At 44.3% G+C, this 21,064-nt stretch overlaps 1 protein-coding gene across 1 annotated transcript in view; it reads right to left on the bottom strand.

The window, feature by feature from the left end:
• Positions 1–2,522: 2,522 nt before the first annotated feature.
• Positions 2,523–21,064, bottom strand: part of LOC306918982 (protein Jumonji-like) — a gene marked incomplete at its 3' end in the record, with an annotated part of 134,583 nt that continues 116,041 nt past the window's right edge. Inside the window, exon 4 of the mRNA XM_079531818.1 lies at positions 2,523–2,818. Within this exon, the coding sequence (XP_079387944.1) occupies positions 2,523–2,818 (296 nt within the window). The remainder of the gene's footprint in view (positions 2,819–21,064) is intronic.

Here is a 21,064-nt window from a genome sequence, read left to right on the forward strand (position 1 = left end):
ATTGAGTGCATGACTCAAGGTGAGCTGTCTTCACCTACACGTCGTTCACCCCGCGGGGGTGTGTTCTCTCAGCACTCCTTCATAGCTCTGAATGCAGATGGCTGTCAAGAGAACAGTCTGAGAACCAATATATCCTGACGTTTGTGGATGACTAAGTTTTAGTCAGTCCACCTGAATGATAATGAAACAAGTCATGGGGCCTGTGATTGACAATTCCTTTTAAGCCATTTAGACCTGACGACGAGGACGATTCTACAAATGTCTTCTAAATCATGACAGTTTTCTGAAAAAACCCTATGTTTCTATGTCAGTGGTTCTCAAACTATTTCATGTCAAGGAACCCCGGAATTATTAATTATTGGCCGCCGACCCCCATCTGAAAATATGTTGTTCCAGGGACTCGCCAGAAGCAAAGATTTGAGTTAAAAAAAAAGATTTGCGGCACATTTTCACTATCTTTCAAAAATAGCAGATCTACAAGCTCGTAGCGCGGCACTCGGTGCCACGCTATGAGCTTGTAGATCTTCTATTTCTCAATAGCTAAAGTATAACATAATGCTTCAAACACCAAAAAGGGGTTCCCGCCCAGAATGGATTAAATGGTGGGAAAAAAAAACAATTCCTTCAACTCAGTGTATCAAAGACAGGACATGTCAGGTTGTGAAGAGAGAGCAAATTATATCCTGTGTGACTGCACTGCACCCACTCTCTCTCGACATCAGGAGATTCAATCTTTACCCTCTGGCAAGCTGCCTCAGATTCACCTCTCAGTCAAGACAAGCAGACACAAAACAAACACTCGTGGCGTATGCTTCGTGTGTGCGTGCCGCCGTCGCACACTAGAAAATAGCCACTCCACGAGCTCACGTCGTTGGTTGTGAGCTCGGCGTCATTCATCCCCACCGGTGTTGATTTCGTCGACTAATACTGTGACTAAATATGTTCGTCGACTACCTTTTTCCACTGACGAAAACTACATGAAAACTAAGCTATGATGACTAAAACTAAGACTAAATATACTGACAATTTGGTCAACAAATAACAACTAGACTAAACTGTTATGAAGGGACTAGTGGACAAGAGATCCAGTACAAGTCATTTTACACTTGGTCGCATGCTGAAAATAGCAGATCGCGCTGCGACGCGTTGTGAGCTTGTAGATCGGCTATTTTCAGCAAGTGTAAAATGAGCCATTACGACGGCATCAAGGCTCGCCAAAACACATTTTAGTCGACTAAATCGTATGATATTTAGTCGACTAAAACTAGACTAACACTAAAACATTCTGGCGACTAAAATGTGACCTAAAACTAAGTGAAAACTATTCAAAAGACTGGCTAAAAAAAAAAAACTATGCTGCCAAAAACAACACTGATGCCCACATCCATACCCATCCTCCTCAACGCAGGGAAAAGGAGGTATAGCTTCCCCCATCACAAGGATCATCACGAACATCCTGATTTCTGTTGTGATGTTTGTCATCATCGTACGGTTCTTATAATATTCTAGCTGTTCAGACCATGTACGCTCATTCATTGAGGCGTCCTTGTCGAGTCTTTGCAACTCTTACAAATGTGATTATGTTTGCTTTGCTTGTTTGTTTATAATATGTTGCAGTTTGTGCTGCAATACTAATTGGCCTTGGGGAGAGAAATACATTTTGATTTGAAGGTTAACCCATTTTGGGCGGGTGTAAGCATTATGTTATGCTTTAGCTATTGAAAAATAGCAGATCTACAAGCTCATAGCGCGCCACCGAGTGGTGCGCTACGAGCTTGTAGGTCTGGTCAAAATGACTGACGACTGACATAGAAACATAGCTTTGTCAGAAAACTGTCAGGATGTAGAAGACATTTTTAGAATCTGATATCAGTCCAAAATGGGTTAAGTGTGTGTGTCTGGTGAATTTACAGTTGTAAATTGAAGGGGGGAGACTTAAATAATGGTTGGCATACTAGATAATTTCAGCCTTTAGGGCAGATAACAGGTCTCTACCTGTGCGCACATTTTGTAGAAGTACATCCAAGGCCCTAAAAACAACAACACCTACTGTAGCAACATGATGATCCCCCCCCATGATTTCTATTGTTTTTTAAATGTCCTCAGATTAAATCCAGAGGGTTCAGTGTGTGTGTGTGTGTGTCTGTGTGTGTGTGTGTGTGTGTGTGTGTGCGTGTGTGTGTTAAGGATTTACTAGTCGACTAGTAAATCCACTAGTCGACCTTGTTGGTACTAGTTGACAAGAAAAAAAAAATTATATATATTTTTTTCCCCGATTTTGTAGGCCTCAAGATCAGGTAGATTATTGTTATAGTGACCAGTTTTTAAATGTTTTTTTCTTTTTTACATAGTAGGTATAGTTAACTAGTCGACTAGTAAACTAGGCAACTAGTAAAAATGACTAGAAGTGAATGCCCTAGTGTGCGTGTACGTACGTGTGTGTGTATGTGTGCGTGTGCGTGTGCGTGTGTGTGTGTGTGCGTGTGTGTGCGGTATGCCCTCTGTTGTGTGTTGTATCTTACCTCTGAGGCAGAGGAAGGTGAGGAAGTCTTCCGTCTTGGGCTTGCGTCTAGACAGGTCCTGGATAATCGGGGACAGAGAGGAGGCGGCGGCGGTGGCTGGGGCGGCGAGGGGGGAGGAGGTCAAGGAGGAGCAGGCGGCGGTCTGCAGGGAGGAGAGCGACTGACAGGCGCGCACGGCCGGCAGGCTGCCGCCGCCGCCGGCGCCGCCGTCCGGGTCGGTGACCACCTTGACCGGCGTGGTGCTGGGCGAGTTGGGCTGGGACTGGGCGAACTTCCGCTGCGCCTGGAGCCGCGGTCTGGAAGGACGAAGAAGCAGAGGAGGAGAGAGAATGTGATGCACTTGTTAATGTTTATGTTTCGTGGGTGAATATGACAGTGTTCCTTTTATAAGCACAGTTTATATAGATTGTCCTATTTTCGCCTGAATCATTTGGTGTAGAGAGAGAGGGGGACTAGTCGAGAACAGTGGTTTTCAACCATTTTCATATCAAGGCCCATTATTTGTGACCAGATTTGACTGAGAGCCTGCCTTCGCGCAACCTCCAGCTTTTCACCAGAGGAGAAAAACATTTATTTTTTTTTAATCTAAAATGGGTTAACAGCACAGGCAGACTCTTCACATACTAGAGCATGTCTGAAATAAGTGTCAGAGCTGAAATCGACATGTAAATAAGAAATAAATGCTTAAACATGTAGCTATAGGTGTAATGTTAGAGACCACAGAAGTGAACCTCTCAAGCTTGTTTTCTCAACTCGCTGACATTACACTATAAGCCATATCTCCAAAACTGGTGGGTCAAACTGAAAAACCAATATGCCAACATGTCATGAAAAAACGAAAATTCAAAAAAATCCAATGGCAGTCCCTCAGTCAAATTTGGCCACATTTATTCGGAATTTGAGCCAAGGACCACCATTCGATGACATTTAGCCTCTCAGGACCCAAAACTAAAGAATATTTCCGTTGTCGTTAATAATATAATATTGTGTCCACTATGCTGTATTGACGTTGGTACCATTAGGAGAGATAACAGGCAAATAAGGTGATGCAGATGCAGATGTTTAACGATAATGGAACTCTTGAGAGTGTAAAATGAAACCAAATGGACCCATAAGGGTCCATTTGGTTTCATGTATATGCTCTCAAGAGTTCAAGATCTAATAAGGGTCCATTTGGTTATAACTCTCCATCATTTAGCTGCATGGGGACCACCTGGAACCGCCTCAAGGACCACTGGTTGAAAACCACTAGTCTAGAACCCTGGGGGTCCAGTAAGTGGTTGGAAGGCTACCAAGTACTGCATCAACTCAGGTCCGTTTTAGTTAGAACATACAAAGGGTCTCAGTGGTTAACACAAAGAACTGGAACACAGTGATGTAAACAACATGCAACAGTCTAGGGTTGCACACACACGCGCACACACACACTCTAGAGATTGTTGCAAGAATTGCCATTCGGGGAAACAACTAATCACCTAGTGTGTGCGTGCGTGGGCGCATGCGTGGGTGCGTGTTGTGTGTGTGGGCACGTTTGTGCGTGCGTGCGTGCGTATGCACGTGTGTTGTTATCTTTTCAGCAGCTCAATTGAGTTCACACACACACACACACACACACACACACACACACACACACACACACACACACACACACACACACACACACACACACACACACACACACACACACACACACACACACACACACACACACACACACACACACACACACACACACACACACACACACACACACACACACACACACACACACACACACACACACACAGGAAATGCAGCGTCTGGAGTTGATCAAAAACTCAATCTGAGAAAAGAATCTGACATAAAAGGGTTTTACATTTTCAGTTAACATTGAAGCGGTCGGAGGGGAACCTTTTCACTGAGGCACCAGTTGCTGTTTAGAGGGGAACCTTTTCACTGAGGCACCAGTTGCTGTTTAGAAGGGAACCTTTTCACTGAGGGACCAGTTGCTGTTTAGAGGGAAACCTTTTCACTGAGGGACCAGTTGTTGTTTAGAGGGGAACCTTTTCACTGAGGGACCAGTTGCTGTTTAGAGGGGAACCTTTTCACTGAGGGACCAGTTGCTGTTTAGAGGGGAACCTTTTCACTGAGGGACCAGTTGCTGTTTAGAGGGGAACCTTTTCACTGAGGGACCAGTTGCTGTTTAGAGATAGCCTAGCAACGGAGACCTATGCAGATGGTGGTCTGGAGAATCAATTTAATAAATTAAAAAGTCCTTAAAGTCGTCCTTGGCAGTGGGGTCTATTGGGGAAAAAAACATTGGCAACATTGCGCGCCCTTCATCCCAACCTATCACACTCTGAGACAATCTGCCATGCCTTCATCACATCCCGACTTGACTACTCCCGTCACGGTTCGAGAAACGACAGTATGTACAAAACACCAGAATCAGATCCAGGGACCACATCAAACCAGTCCTCCAGTGACCTGCACCACTGGCTCCCAGTCAAACACCACATCAAACCAGTCCTCCAGTGACCTGCACCACTGGCTCCCAGTCAAACACCACATCAAACCAGTCCTCCAGTGACCTGCACCACTGGCTCCCAGTCAAACACCACATCAAACCAGTCCTCCAGTGACCTGCACCACTGGCTCCCAGTCAAACACCACATCAAACCAGTCCTCCAGTGACCTGCACCACTGGCTCCCAGTCAAACACCACATCAAACCAGTCCTCTGTGACCTGCACCACTGGCTCCCAGTCAAACACCACATCAAACCAGTCCTCTGTGACCTGTACCACTGGCTCCCAGTCAAACACATCAAACCAGTCCTCCAGTGACCTGCACCACTGGCTCCCAGTCAAACACCACATCAAACCAGTCCTCCAGTGACCTGCACCACTGGCTCCCAGTCAAACACCACATCAAACCAGTCCTCTGTGACCTGCACCACTGGCTCCCAGTCAAACACCACATCAAACCAGTCCTCTGTGACCTGTACCACTGGCTCCCAGTCAAACACATCAAACCAGTCCTCCAGTGACCTGCACCACTGGCTCCCAGTCAAACACCACATCAAACCAGTCATCCAGTGACCTGCACCACTGGCTCCCAGTCAAACAAACCAGTCCTCCAGTGACCTGCACGACTGGCTCCCAGTCAAACAAACCAGTCCTCCAGTGACCTGCACCACTGGCTCCCAGTCAGTCAAACAACTCCTCAAACGCCATGCCCTGTCCCGCTCCCTCAGGTCTGGTGAAGCCAACATCCTTGACAATTTAAAAGATCAATTAAAAGCAAGAGTGTAGAAGTAGGTATTGAGCTGCGCTTTAAAAATGTCTACAGAGGCTGCCTGTCGAAGGTACAGTGGGAGTTTGTTCCACGCCGTCGGCCCGTAGAAGCAGAAAGCTGCTTCACCGTGTTTTTTAGTTGCCATTTTTTTTAGGCACAGCGAGCAGGCCAGTTGTCGCCCCCACCATATTGAACTCACTCCCAGGTCACATCAAAGCTAGCCGCCGCCCCCACCCTCTCCACATTTAAAACCACTCCCACATTTTCAGACTCTCATTCCCTACATAATCCAAATCCGCCTTCTTTTTACATTTGTCAGTTTTTTTTAACCATTTCAACATTTCTTGTTTTTATTTTGTCTCTGTATTCCGTAAAGTGACTTTAGGTATTTAGAAATACTCTACTTAATATCAGTATTAGAACAGTTAACTTCACAATCCAATTCCTTCTTCTCCGCCCTTCTTTGTGTGCCTTTTATTTCTACATTTTATTCTTACATTTTCACTCTCACTGTACCACTTTATTTTTCACACATTTTTTTGTAAAGACCTGTGACTCTCAAGACCTGTGACTGTCTTTGTCCCTCACTGAGAAAAAGCGATTTTTAAAAGAACAGCATGTCTGAGAAAGAATGATGGACAATTACTCCACACACATGCACATGCACGCCCACACACACACATCCTTGGAAACTCTGAACTGTCAGAGGCAGTAAGAGGCTTCAATCGATTAGTGTGCGCGCGCGCGTGTGCGTGCGTGCGTGCGTGCGTGCGTGCGTGCGTGCGTGCGTGCGTGCGTGCGTGCGTTCTCAGACCCTGCTATAAAACTGGGAGGGATAGCAATCGCAGCAATATGATATCCTGGCATTATTTGCCAATTTGCCACGGAGCAGATTGAAGTGAGGGGCAGATAGAATCGTGCCCGGAGAACACCCACAATGCATTTGGCGTGGCGGATGAAAGGTGGGGGAGCTCTCGGATTACACTTAAATCGGGAGAAGAACCTCTGTCAAAACGTGTCAATTCCCTGCAGTGACACGGCTGTGAGCTCCATATGAGACACAATGCAGAGGATACGTTGCAAAATGTACAGAACATCTGCTGTATATATACACAAGGACAGATATGAGTGTAATTAATGGACAGAGAGAGTCTTCTGAAAGAATATATATTCAAAGATTTGTGCCGCATTTTCACGATTTTTCAAAAATAGCAGACCTACAAGCTCGTAGCGCGCCACTCGGTGGCGCGCTACGAGCTTGTAGATCTGCTATTTTTCAATAGCTAAAGTATAACATAATGCTTAGTTAAAACACCAAAAGGGTGGGTTAAGGAATGGGTTAAGGCTAAAATGTAGAATGAAGCCATATTTACATTTCATTGTACTACAAGAGTGTCATGTGCCAAAAAGAACTCAGAATGCACTGCAATGAGAGTTAGAAAAGAAGGTAAAAATGGCCTTTTATAACATTGCCGTCCTAAAACTGTGGTGTTCTCACAAATATAGCAATGCCCGTGTGTGCGTGCGGCGCGTGCTGCTGTGTTTGCTGAAACACGAACACATGCATGAATACCGATTTAAATTGTACTCTTCAGAAGAAAAGAGACTACAGAAATAAATAGTGTACGGCGTTACGACGAACAACAGCAGCGGCAGGCTGTTGCGGATCATCAGGGAACAAAACTCCTTCACTGACTAAATGCCAACGACTAATTATCAACACAGAGAACAACAGTGGAATGGGGGCTTTTCTTGCCAATTAGCTGCTCAACAATAAGCACTTGGGATCTCCCTGACACACACACACACACACGCACACGCACACGCACACACACACACACACACACTTTAATAGTAAGAAACATGCATATTTGTCGCCAAACTGTTCCTGTTCACCCTGGACACGCTCTGCTGTAACTTAAATACGAGCCTATAGTGAATGACAGACTATACACCGCCTGCTGTGAACGACTCCGAGAGGAGAAGCAGCTGAGCTCTAAATGAAAATCTGTTTCCACAGTGAAACTCTGCATGCTTCTAGTTCCAACACACAGTGCTGGTTTCAGATGAACAGGTTCCCACTATCCCACCGAAGCGCTCCAAGAGACGGGAGCCAGACGGGAGGACAGGTTGGAGAGAAAATTATACCACGCACGCACACACGCACAGTCGCACACGCACACACTAGAGTGACCAGATCCAAATTGTTAATTTGAGGGACAGAAGTATCGCTTGTGTGGGACAAGTGTCCCACACAAGCGATACTGCTACCGGGTTAGCAATGTACTACTTGAGTTGCTATTAAATAGGTCATAATCATGCTTTATTTTTATGCTATTTTAACACATTGAGAGCCCACGCAAAACTGCCCAATATCACTTTCACCTAGAAAATCCATTCACATTTTTTATAATTCAGCTGACTGTGGAGACACATGCTGGAACTTTTTACTTTGAAATGTTTTATAGTTTCTGAGTTATTTAATTTAAACGCCAAATGCATTCTCAATGGCGAAAACACAAACTTTGGCACCACGTGTTAAAAAAAAAAAAAAAAAAGTGTTTTGATTTTTCTGATTTTTTTTAATAAAAAAAAAATTAAAAAAAAAAAAAATTAAAATATTTTTTTTTTTGTTTTTTTTTCCAAGACGTCCACAGACGTCTTGGGCTATGCACGTTGCGCAATACCCATGACGTCCACAGACGTTTTGGGCACAAAATGTGTTAACAGGCTTAAAAACACATCTTGCAGGAAGAGACAATGAGAGAGCTTTACAACAGAAGGCCAACTATCAGGGGACTAAACTATTAGGGCATTTGAACACTGATGGCTGCCCGTCACAATGTGGGACAGACAGGGTCTCAATTTGTGAGACACCTGAAAAGTCTTGGAAATGAGGGACTGTCCCACGCAAAGAGGGACATCTGGTCACCCTAGGCCAGCACACACACCTCTGAACAAGACGTTGGGGCTAGCCTATATGAGCCAGTTAAGTCAAGTGGGAAACCCATGATGCACTTTTTAAACATCCTGTCTAGACTGCCATCCTGATCTGCTGCTTTTTAACTGGGCTGCCCCCCCCCCCCCCCCCGAGCTATCTGTTACCTATTAACCCATTTTGGGCGGGAATCCCTTTTGGTGTTAGCATTATGTCATGCTTTAGCTATTGAAAAATAGCAGATCTACAAGCTCGTAGCGCGCCACCGAGTGGCGCGCTACGAGCTTGTAGGTCTGCTATTTTTGAAAAATCGAACGACAACTGACATAGAAACATAGCTTTTTCAGAATGTCAGGATGTAGAAGACATTTTTAGAATCTGATCTCAGGTCAAAATGGGTTAACGCACACAGGAACCCTACACACAATGACAGCCAGACACCGAGATAGATATACACAAAGGTCATCAGGATGAATTAGCCAACGTGCTAGCAGTGGCACCAAGCCTCTCTTGTACGTGACTGTCATTACAGCGAGAACCTATACCTCAAAACCTAACCTAACAATACCAATCCAGTACAGGAAACAGGGTAGTAAACAAACCCTTAAAGGTATATTCAGTGATTTGACTTAATTCAAATATCACTTATTTTTTATTTTTTTCTGGATAATCCTCCCTACTATAGAGTGTGCTGACCATATAAGGAGTTCCTCCCTGTCCCCAGTGAGCCCCTGGGGTCAAAAAACCCTAGTTTCAGTTTTGGTGGCGGGTGGCAAAGCCTTCATCCAATCAGGATGAGAGGGGCCTTCCTCCAATCATAATCGAGTGGGGGTGGGCTTTGGTGCACATGCTGTTGGCCTGTTGCACTTCCCCCCACTGTAGAGCGTGCATGTGCACATTTTGTTACCAGGGCGGACTGGGTGCTTTTCCAAATCACTGAATGCTCCTTTAAATGCTAAACTTCTAAATTGCTCTTATTTAGAGCAGAGCCAGGACAATAGCAGAAACACAAAGCCATTCAGATTCTAAATCAGACCATCTTGGTCTGAGGTTGACACTAATGGTCTTGATGGGTGGACTTAATCCCCTCAAAGGTAATCACACTTTAATCATTGACCTCAGAGGTAACTAGATTAAGCCAGACTAAAACTAAATATAAGATTGAGAAACTTGTAGTACTTTCTAGTAAGACTAAAACTTAATTGCCCAGACTCTTCTTCAACAAAGATGGCGAAAGCAAACATTCTTTGTTCGGTACTCATACAATAGTATGGTACAAAACACTGAAGTCCTTAAACCAGAAACCTAACCGCAAGCACGGGAGCAGCGCATGTCCGACCGCATGTCCGACCGTTGATACCGCATCATTTTTGGTTTAGACTAGTCATTGGTTAGACCAGTCATTAGTCCTACAACCTATCTCAAACCCTCACCCTAAACCTAACCTCCCACGGGGCAGCACACCTAAACCTAACCTTAACCCATGACTAGTCTAAACTAAGTATGCACCCCTCGGTCCGTTCGGTGGTGTGTCTACTCTGCGTGTGCGTCCCCAGATATGGGTTGGATGAATTGGTCAACTTGCTGGCAATGGCACCAGCAGCCTCTCTTGAATATACAGTATGGATATGTTAAAGATAGCAATTCTCACGTTTTGGTTTTGTTGTACTACCGTTATCTAACAGTAGAGATAGTGCCAAATGCAAAAAAGTCCACATGAGCAATCTTTATGGAAGTCAAATAAAAATAGTACAAGACACAACCAATCTAAAAATATATGGGTTCTTGAGGGAGAGAAATCCACTAACGCTGAGCACAGAATGTGAAATTATTATAATTTGTTTTAACTGTGGGTGTCACAAGGCCCCTTTTGGTGTTAGCATTATGTTATGCTTTAGCTATTGAAAAATAGCAGATCTACAAGCTCGTAGCGCGCCACCGAGTGGCGCGCTACGAGCTTGTAGGTCTGCTATTTTTGAAACTTCGAAGAACGGCTGACATAGAAACATGGCTTTTTCAGAAAACTGTCAGGATGTAGAAGATATTTTGTAGAATCTGATCTCAGGCCAGAATGGGTTAAATAATCATGTCACTCTTATCCTCTCCATTCCTTCTCCATTCAAGTGAAAATGAGGATCACACTGCGTTGTTTTGTCAACATTGGACTACTTTAATATCTTTATTGGGAACAGATGAAGCAACAACCCGCATCTGCTTGGTTAGTGTGTTGCTGATTAGTCTGAGGGATGAGGCTGAACTTCTTATTTAACAGACTCTCAAAACGTCTGGCTGGCTGGCTGACTACACCAAGATAACTTCACAAGCAACTTCAGACTGGACACTTTATTCATGTGCTTAGTAAAAAAACATTGTGTACTCAAATGAATGCATGAATGAATGAATGAATGAATGAATGAACAAATGACTGCACAACGAACGAATCAATCAATCAATGAATCAATCAATCGTGACTGAGGATGAGAGTGAGAGAAAAGAAGAATATTATGTTTACATGATTAATTATTCAATCTGTCTTTCATCCATTGTTTCCAACCTGCTGTCTTAACATCACACGAGACATTTAGACAGGTTACTGTAGACAGACAGACAGACAGACAGACAGACAGACAGACAGACAGACAGACAGACAGACAGACAGACAGACAGACAGACAGACAGACAGACAGGGGGAGCGAGGAATACAGATGTGGGCGGAGAGAAAGAGATGGGACAAAACTGGAAGGAAGATGAGAGAAAAAAAGACTTAAGTTGCTTTTCCACTGCATGGTAATGTGGGGCAGGTCTAAATACAATTCTTGAAATATTAAAGTGGGATGCATGGCTCTCTGCCTGGCATGAAAAGCTAGTGTGTGTGTGTGTGTGTGTGTGTGTGTGTGTGTGTGTGTGTGTGTTTATAGAGATTAATTGACTTCATAGATCTCTAGAAGATGTGTAAAAAAATAAATAAAAAATAAATAAAAAAGCATTCTCTTCAAGACAGTTTCCTTTCAATCAAATGATGACATCAGCAGGACACGTACAGTAGGAGTGTAGAGAAGCTGTCTGTGCGTACAGCAGACAAATGGGCCCCCGATTTATCACACTGTAAATCGTAGCCATTCGTGCGGGAAAGACTCAGGTGCAGGCAATGCAAATTATTTTGCTGCAAATTAGACAGGAGTGATTGCTGAAAAACATTATCTTCCATGCAAGTTTGATTTATTGGATAAGCTGTTGGCACGGCACGGCCGCGTCTGTCAATGTTTTACACCCATTAAATATTGATGCATCAAGTCCAGTGTGTGGAGGCAAAAAGCACACGATGCCAAACCCGTGTAGGAATGGAAACTAAAATCGCCAAAAGCACAGTGTGGAAAACCGGGAGAGAAATTGCTAAATCAAAACCTATATTCATGAACCAGGAGACGTCTTGAGTCATTTTGGGCGGGAACCCCTTTTGGTGTTAGCATTATGTTGTGCTTTAGCTATTGAAAAATAGCAGATCTACAAGCTCATAGCGCGCCACCGAGTGGCGCGCTACGAGCTTGTAGGTTTGCTATTTTTTGAAAAATCGAAGAACGACTGACATAGAAACATAGCTTTTTCAGAAAACTGTCAGGATGTAGAAGACATTTTTAGAATCTGATCTCAGGTCAGAATGGGTTAAGTCACGTGGACATGTTAAGACTTTCTACATCCAGCTTTGCAGAAAGTTCTGCCCAAGGACAGCACAGGCTACCAGTGTTGTTTTTGGCAGCACATTTTGGCAGTCATAGTCTCTTGAATAGTTTTCATTTTAGTTTTAGTCGTGTTGATTCAGTCGACTAAAATGTATTTTGGCGGGCCTTGATGCCGTCATAATTGCTCTTGCTGAAAACAGCAGATCTGCAAGCTCACAACGTGTCACGCTGCGACGCGTTGTGAGCTTGTAGATCTGCTATGTTCAGCATGCAACCAAGTGTACAATGACTTATACTGGATCTTCCTAACATTTTAGTCTAGTTTTTATTTGTTGACGAAATTGTCAATATATTATACACACACACGCACGCACGCACGCACGCACGCACGCACGCACGCACGCACGCACACACGCACACACGCACGCACACACACACGTCTTACTTTTAGTCATCATAGCTTAGTTTTCAGTTAGTTTCCATTCAGGTTTTGTCAGTGAAAAAAGGTAGTCGACGAACGTTTTTCGTCTTAGTTTTAGTCGACGAAATCGACACTGCATGCTACTGTCTTGTATATAAACAGGCAGAATGTGGCGTTTAACCTCCAACAACCTCCATCACCACCGAACACGACAAAGAGTCTTGTTTGGTGGTGATGGTGTTGGAGGTTCAAAGAGTTGCAGGTTTCATAGTATGTCATGTGTTAAAAAGTGTTAAAGGACAACTTTAGTTTTTTTCAACCAAGGTTCATGTTTTAGGTTATTAGAGAAAGTAAAAGATGAGCGTAAATTTTGTTCCATTTGCTGCTTTCTTTCGTTATAGGGATTTTAGCTATTTTTGACAGGGGGGCGGGGGCATTTGAGCATGGGCCTAAATATATATTTTTTTACAACATATTATGGCGATTTCTTTTTTTTATTATTTGCTATAGTCCTACTAGACCCCAGGAAATTACATCTGGCCACAGAGGATCACAGGATCTACTGAATGTGAAGGTAGCCTACTGGGGGGAAGCCACACTCTCGTGATCTTTTGTGGCCAGATGTAATTACTTGGGGTCTAGTAGGACTATAGTAAATTAAAAAATAAATCGCTATAAAATGTTGTAAAAAAATACATATTTAGCCCCATGCTCGAATGCCCCCAAACCCCCCGTCAAAAACAGCTAAAATTCCGAAAAAGAAAGAAAGCAGCAAATGAAACAAAATTAACACTCATCTTTAACTTTCTCTAATAACAACCTAAAACATGAACCTTGGTTGAAAAAACCTAAAGTTGTCCTGTTCTGATTCTACTCTAGCCTAGATAGGATGGATAGGTTGATCTAAGGCCCCGAAAGTGTTAATAGAATATAACTAATATATGATCTGCCGTGGATGCAGTTTGTTTTCCCTCAATTCCTTTGACACATTTAGACCCAAGTAGTACCATCCATCTCCCTTGAACATGCATCTTAGATGTTTGGGTCACACACGGGAGACCCGTGGTTCCAATGTGGGGGTAGGACGTCATAAAAGCTTGTAAAAACCTCTGCTCGCAGTCAGATGTGGTCCAGCACACCGAGGTGAAAGAGCTGTAAAAATTATGTGTGAACATCTTAAATGATTCATGGCTGTGGGGAGACCTGATGTCAGACCAGACCATACACAGTATCCCCCGACAAAGAGAAATCTCTCCATGGCTTCATATAATTTACATCAGACCTCTGGCTATATCATGTGCGGTGGTCAGTGTGTGTGTGTGTGTGTGTGTGTGTGTGTGGGTGAAGTCATCTGATATGGAATCAGTCAGGGCTAATGGAATATGAGCTAACGCCGGTTTAATGTGGAACTTCAAAGCCCCATTGAGCCCCTCCAGTCGCTCTTAATGCGGCACAGTCGTGTTCGACAACCGACAGTGGCCATGTTTCTGCATTGCATCGAATTAAACTATAGTCTTGACTACGTCGTCTACACTGCCACCAGATATTTGGGGCTATACCAGGGGTGTGTTAGTGGGTTCATTCGACAGTGAAACCCTAGTATAGGGAAGGCTGGGGGAAATGCCAAAAAGCGTGCAAATGAAAGGCATAGGCTTTTCAAAGCTTTTCCTCTCTCCGGTCTGGGGTCCCTTTCCTCTCTCTCCTCTTGTCCCGACACAGCTTGTGGGGACAGAAGCTTATCTGCAGCCCTGGCGTCAATCACCCTGGCTGCTTCAAAGACATTCCAACACCATAGACACTTCAACACCTCGGCACAGACAACCATGAGCACAGAGAGAAGCCGAGGGATATACAGTGTGGGAAGTGGGGTGAGGGAGAGACGGATACAGAGAGAGAGAGAGAGAGACAAAGGCAGTAATAAAAGAATATGGACATGGACGCCGGGGTCAGCCACGCCGCAGAGAAAGGCACGAATTTAAAAAAGGCAACAATCTCACAGAGCAGAGAGGCGTATTCTCTTTGTGATCCGGAACAGAGAACGACTTCTCACCGTTCTCTCTCGTCTCCGTGCGGCAACTTAAAAGAGTCAAACGATATTTCAACTATCTTCAATTCCACTCGAGGGCAACTCGGAAATGTAAATACAGAAAAAACAAACAAATGCACAAACAAAACATCTCATGGCGATAGAAAACTTGATGCGTTGCATTTCACGTTATAATTAAAAACACAGACGGTGGAATATTGTTCAATACAGCGTCACAAGTACTGGATTTATCTGCACAAAATATCCAAACAGCCTAAAGCCTGATTTATACTTTCACTACATGCTCACCAGTGCTCACCAAAAATAGCCGATCTACAAGGTCAAAACGGGTCGCAATGCAGCATGCTGTGAGCTTGTAGATTGGCTATTTTCGCAATTTTTCGGTGCGTGACAACAGCTTGCAACCACACACACACAAACCAGTGAAACGGTGAAGTTACGTGTTCTGTATGAATTCAAGAATTCACAACTGGACTGCGATCTTGCATCAGTTCTCTATAAATATGACAAGCCGAGGTCAGATATTGCATTCCCTCCCCATTGTAAACCTTACGGTGTGAGTAATGACGCACTGATGAAGGGGTCTGTACCTCGAGGGCTGCATTAACCGGCTCCAGATGGCCAACGTGGTTCTGATAAAAAGAGACTACCTAACTGCAGCTGGCTTTGCGTGTGCGTACGCGTGCACGTGTGAGCCGACTCACAGGCCCGGAGTGCGTGTTTGTGCGAGGCAGCGTTCCTTTGTGCTGTGTGTAAGAAGCGAATCAAGCGATACGAAAAGTCTGCAACGTTGCCGTGTGTTTCGTAAACATCTATGATGGTCTGTCTGTCTTCATTGTGATTACTGTACGGGACGTGAATGTAAAATCCCAGACCTTTAAACATACTGAATGCATTAATCACATTCAAATTAAACAATCTGCGCACGATTGCGCGCGCGCGTGTGTGTGTGTGTGTGTGTGTGTGTGTGTGTGTGTGTGTGTGTGTGCGTAGCAGCATATGACAGATGCAACCGCTAACTCCCCAGCTGACTGCTAACGTGCCTGGTTCCCTTTGTTGGAACAGCCAACTGTGTTTGCAGGTCAGAGAACTGGGCCTGCTAAATTACACTTTGCCAATTTTAGTCATTCAGCCGACACTTTTATCCAGGGTGACTTCGACAGTTCAAGGCGTGATACCTTTAGTCAACAAACAACACGGTAAAAGGTCATGTACGTACGTATAGAGTCCAAATAAATTAATTTAGTACTTCAAAGAAACTAGGCCGCCAACCAGGTACGCATCAAACTCTGCATCTGTCTAAACAACATTCCTAGCCTTTGTGCTCGAGAAATAAGAACGAGTAACCAACATATTTCTGCATAATATAACTACGGTAGCATCTAGCGAGTCACAAGAAAGCATACAAGGAAATAGGAGTGCTAGGGGGGTGACATACACATCAGTGGTATTCATTACAACATGAACACAAAGAGTAAGACAAGCTGTAGGCCTGTGAGTAAGTAATGAGTAAGAGAAATGCACGTTCTCCACACATAGAGAATAATGGCAGCTAGTGGGTGTGGCAGACAGTGAGTAAACAACAGTGGTACTGTGTTCACTATGTTTATAGCTCGTCCTGTCAGGGGGTCAGTTTGTCCACTAAACTGACCCCCTGATCCCCTGACCTGCACACGGGCATGACCTTGAGCCATTTTGGACTGAGGTCGATTAAAAAAACAAAGGCTTCTAAATCCTAAGAGTTTTCTGAAAAACCCCATGTTTCTATGTGTCAGTTGTGCTCAACCTTTTTCATGTCAAGGACCCCCAGAATTATCTCTATTGGGCCACGGACCCCCATCTCAAAATATGTAGTTCCAGGGACCCCCCCCCCCCCAGAAGCCAATTTTTTAGTTAAAAATGTTCTCTCCGAAATATATATTCAAAAACTTTTCAAAAATAGCAGATCTACAAGCTCGTAGCGCGCCACTCGGTGGCGCGCTACGAGCTTGTAGATCTGCTATTTTTCAATAGCTAAAGTATAACGTAACGCTTAAAACACCAAAAGGGGTTCCCGCCCAAAATGGGTTAATGTAGGCCATCTCGCACCTAGACATGCACATGCATGCAATAAGGGGCCAGGAACACGTAATGCGCGCAAAACAATGCGAGTCAAAAAGCCGAGTTCACTGAATGAACAAATAAGGAACACTTCTCATTACGTCAGGGGTTTTCAACGTTTTTGGGCTGGGGACCCCCGGAAATGCTTCGGCCGTGTCTCGCGGTCCCCGCCACCCTCCCCACCACCACCAATTCAAACTGACTGCAAAAATAACCTTAATAATAGAGAAAATATATCTTAAATGAATACCGAAACCAGATATAATCATTAAGGAAAATGTATGCATGTACGTACTATGTAAACTCTTCAAATGATTTGGCAACCCCCCGAGGGGTCGCGACCCACGGGTTGAGAACCAACCCCTGTTCTAGGGTAGTACACAGTAAGCCCCCTCACCGATAATCAGTCTATTTGCAACGCAGACTGTACATGATTACAGTATGTAACCATGGTCCATTTGGTTACAGTTGTACACGACGAGGGTAAATGAACATTTGAGGAGAGCACTCAGTCATGACAGTGGTGGTTATTATAGCACTTCATAAGCATCTGAATGGATGGACTGCTTAAAATGAGAGCAAAACAGTATATAGGAACCGTGTACGTGTGTCCCAAATACTGCTGTAAGAGCTATATGCTTTACGCAGTCACAATACTAGCGATATTCAATCGAGATAAGAGAAATGCCAAGTGTGCGCGTCTGTGTGAGTGCGTGCGTGCGTGCGTGCGTGCGTGCGTGCGTGCATTTAAATATACCCTTGGATTCTCCATTGCCTTTTGGAATCAAACCACTAGTGTGGCGATGGTCTGATAGGCACACAGGGAGAGAAAGACATCTTGACAATAGATCAAGCGACGCTTGCGTCTCTCCGAATCTCTCTCTCTGTCTCTCGGAATATATGAATGCAATATTAGGTCAGTTGGAAGTCGCCTATTGTCCGCTTTGTCACCTTAAAAAAAAAAATGGTAATATGCCAAGACGGTGCCACGTTTAAAATAGAGCTCTGTGAGCTTTAACCCATTCTGGGCGGGGAACCTCTTTTGGTGTTTTAACTAAGCATTATGTTATACTTTAGCTATTGAAAAATAGCAGATCTACAAGCTCATAGCGCGCCACCGAGTGGCGCGCTATGAACTTGTAGATCTGCTATTTTTTGAAAAATCGTGAAATTCTTTCAGAGCGAACGTTTTTTTTTATTTTGACGTCAGGCCTAAATGGGTTAAGTACCGTCCACGATAAAAAACACAAATCATCTTCTGCGGCGCCAGAGATCATAAGCAGCACATGGTCATGAGAGCACGCAGGGCACAAAGCCAACAGCGGCGACAAACGGAGTTAAGGGTCCCGTCGCTCATCTGAAATAAATATAACGTAAACATTATTCGCCCCGGCGCTGACCTTGACTCCTCGTGATTGATTCTCGCCCATGTCTCTCGATGCCCCTCTCTCTCTGCCCCGAACCAGAAAGAAAAAGAGATGGAAAACACTCCACTTAAACGTTATGCTCTGTTAGCAGTCAAGGTCCAGCGTTCAGAGCCATTTAATGCTCCCCACGCCCACCGTGAACTCTGACCCCGTGACCTTTGCCCCCCCCCCGACGTCCATCTTAAATCACCCCCAGGGCTGGCTGACCACAGCACAGGCTGGGTCAATAAACATCAAGAGCAGCGCATGCAGGCAGGCAGGGGCTGTTAGCGCTTAGCAATCAGTGTAATTAAGCTAGGGTCAGGCGGACAGACTCGAGGTTAGCGTATAAAGCCTCTACGGTAGACGAAAACAAACAAGTGTCAGCCTAGTCTTTTACGCCGGGTACCTGAACAAGAAACTAGACAATTGACCGAGTAACATGAAATGCATAAAATGTGTGTCTACAACAACCACTGTGCATGTTGGCACACCTGGGAAGAGTCAAACACGGAGAACAGAATACAGACTAATCTCTCTCTCTCTCTCCTGTGTATTTTCCTTATTTTCCCAGGTTCAGATGAATAGTCTGAGCTGCGCTAGAGCTCACCGCTGTGCACCGGAGTGCTTTCCAACACCCCGCTAAGGAGACATATACAACTCTTAAACCTCAAGTCATACTCCGTGTACGTAGAACCACGGTCGTCGCTCGCCAAAAAGAGCAGCTCTATTACAGAAGCTCCTGTCATTGACCCATTTTGGGGGCGGGAACCCCTTTTGGTGTTAGCATTAAGTTATGCTTTAGCTATTGAAAAATAGCAGATCTACAAGCTCATAGCGCGCCACTCAGGTCTGCTATTTTTGAAAAATCGAAGAACGTAGCTTTTTCAGAAAACTGTCAGGATGTAGAAGACATTTTTAGAATCTGATCTCAAAGATTTGAGTTAAAAACGTTCGCTCTGAAATAGGGCTGGGTGCAATAACCGCAATATCGCCATACCGCCGGTATACAACGCATACCGCGGTATCGGGTTCGTTACCGTTACCGCGGTGTCCGTGCTGTTCTGGCGCCCTAGGTTCTAACCCTAACCCTAGTTCTAACCCTAGGTTCTAGGCCTAAGTGCATATGGTTGATATGAAATAAAGTGTATCATAATAAACAGTGAGGCTCAGTCAGTCTAATCATATGCCAGCAACACCAGAGGGAGTTCAACAAACCATGTGCAACCCAGATTCGGCACAAACAAGTATTGATTGATTGATTGATTGAACTATTTATTAACAGTTTGCAGAATTACAGTAGCCTACATTTCAAGCACAACTCAATACAAAGACTGTTAACTGCGAGTGGACGACCCAATAAAGCATTACACTTGTTTACAAGAGGGTCCACCTAAATTAATTTCACTCCTATGCCACAAAAATGTGGAACGCCCTACCAACTGTCATTAAGACATGTAAATCCCTTGACTCCACCCACCCCCACCCACCCCTTTTCCCCCTCACTGTATATGTTTTTCCCCCTTTTTACCTCCTTTATGATGATTTCCTGTTTTTGGCTTTATAGAAGTGTATAGTGTACAAAATGTTATGATGAATTGAACAAGGTGGACCCTCTTGTAAACAAGTGTAATGCTTTATGGTGTCGTCCACTCACAGAGTAACAGTTAACAGTTTTTGTATTGAGTTGTGCAAATGTACTGTAAACTGTTAATACAAACTTAAATCAATCAATCAAGCAATAATGTTAACTCATGGCTTGGGGACTGGGGAGGCGCGCAGTTGCTGCGTGGTGTGGAGCGGCTGGAAGTTGAACCTTTCAATTCATCATATATTAAATCTATCAGTTAACTTGGAATTTGTTTAATATGTTTAAGATTTTAGGTTCCATGATGAGGGGACGTTTTTGAATGGTGGTGTTTGTTTCATGCGATGCGCTGCTGAGCGGGCATTTCATTGGAGTGAGAATGGTTGCCATTGCGATTCCAAGTGAGACAGTGTGCGGGATTCTTTTTTTCTCTACTTCTCAGTTCCAGTTATCCGACGCACCTGTCCATTGTAGGTGTGCAGAAGGACTTTTTCTTATAGTCAGTCAAAAGATAAAAACAGTTCTGTCCGTCCTGTCTGTACAGCTCTCTCTCTCTCTCTCTCTCGCCCTCCCTCTCCCCCTTTCTCTTCTCTCGCTGACAGACATCAATACAAAGTTGAAACCGTTACGATGCGCCCTTATCCATAGGCTACAGCCTAATGTCTCTCTCTCTCTCTCTCTCTCCCTTTCTCTTCTCGTCTCTCGCTGACAGACATCAATACAAAGTTGAAACCTGTTACCTACGATGCGCCCTTATCCATAGGCTACACGTTTAGCCTAATCTTTCTCTCTCTCTCTCTGACGGTCTGAGCAATGCACGATGCACCTGGCTGTTACAATAGCGCGAGGTATTAATATTCTCTCAAAACAAAGTCGGACAATGTTTTAAATTAGGCTACTCCAAACCAGACCCACCTATAAATGTTGTCTGTGGAACACGTGGAAAAGCTATATGAGTCGTCTCTGTTGTCTCTGTAACGGTGCCACTGTGTGTGTGTGTGTGTGTGTGTGTGTGTGTGTGTGTGTGTGAGCTGTGAGGGGAGGCCGCGCATGGAGGAATGACACTGGAACTGCACTAAAGACACAC

Source organism: Electrona antarctica, assembly GCF_951216825.1.
Source record: "Electrona antarctica genome assembly, contig: scaffold_318, whole genome shotgun sequence".
Taxonomy (NCBI): Eukaryota; Metazoa; Chordata; class Actinopteri; order Myctophiformes; family Myctophidae; genus Electrona; species Electrona antarctica.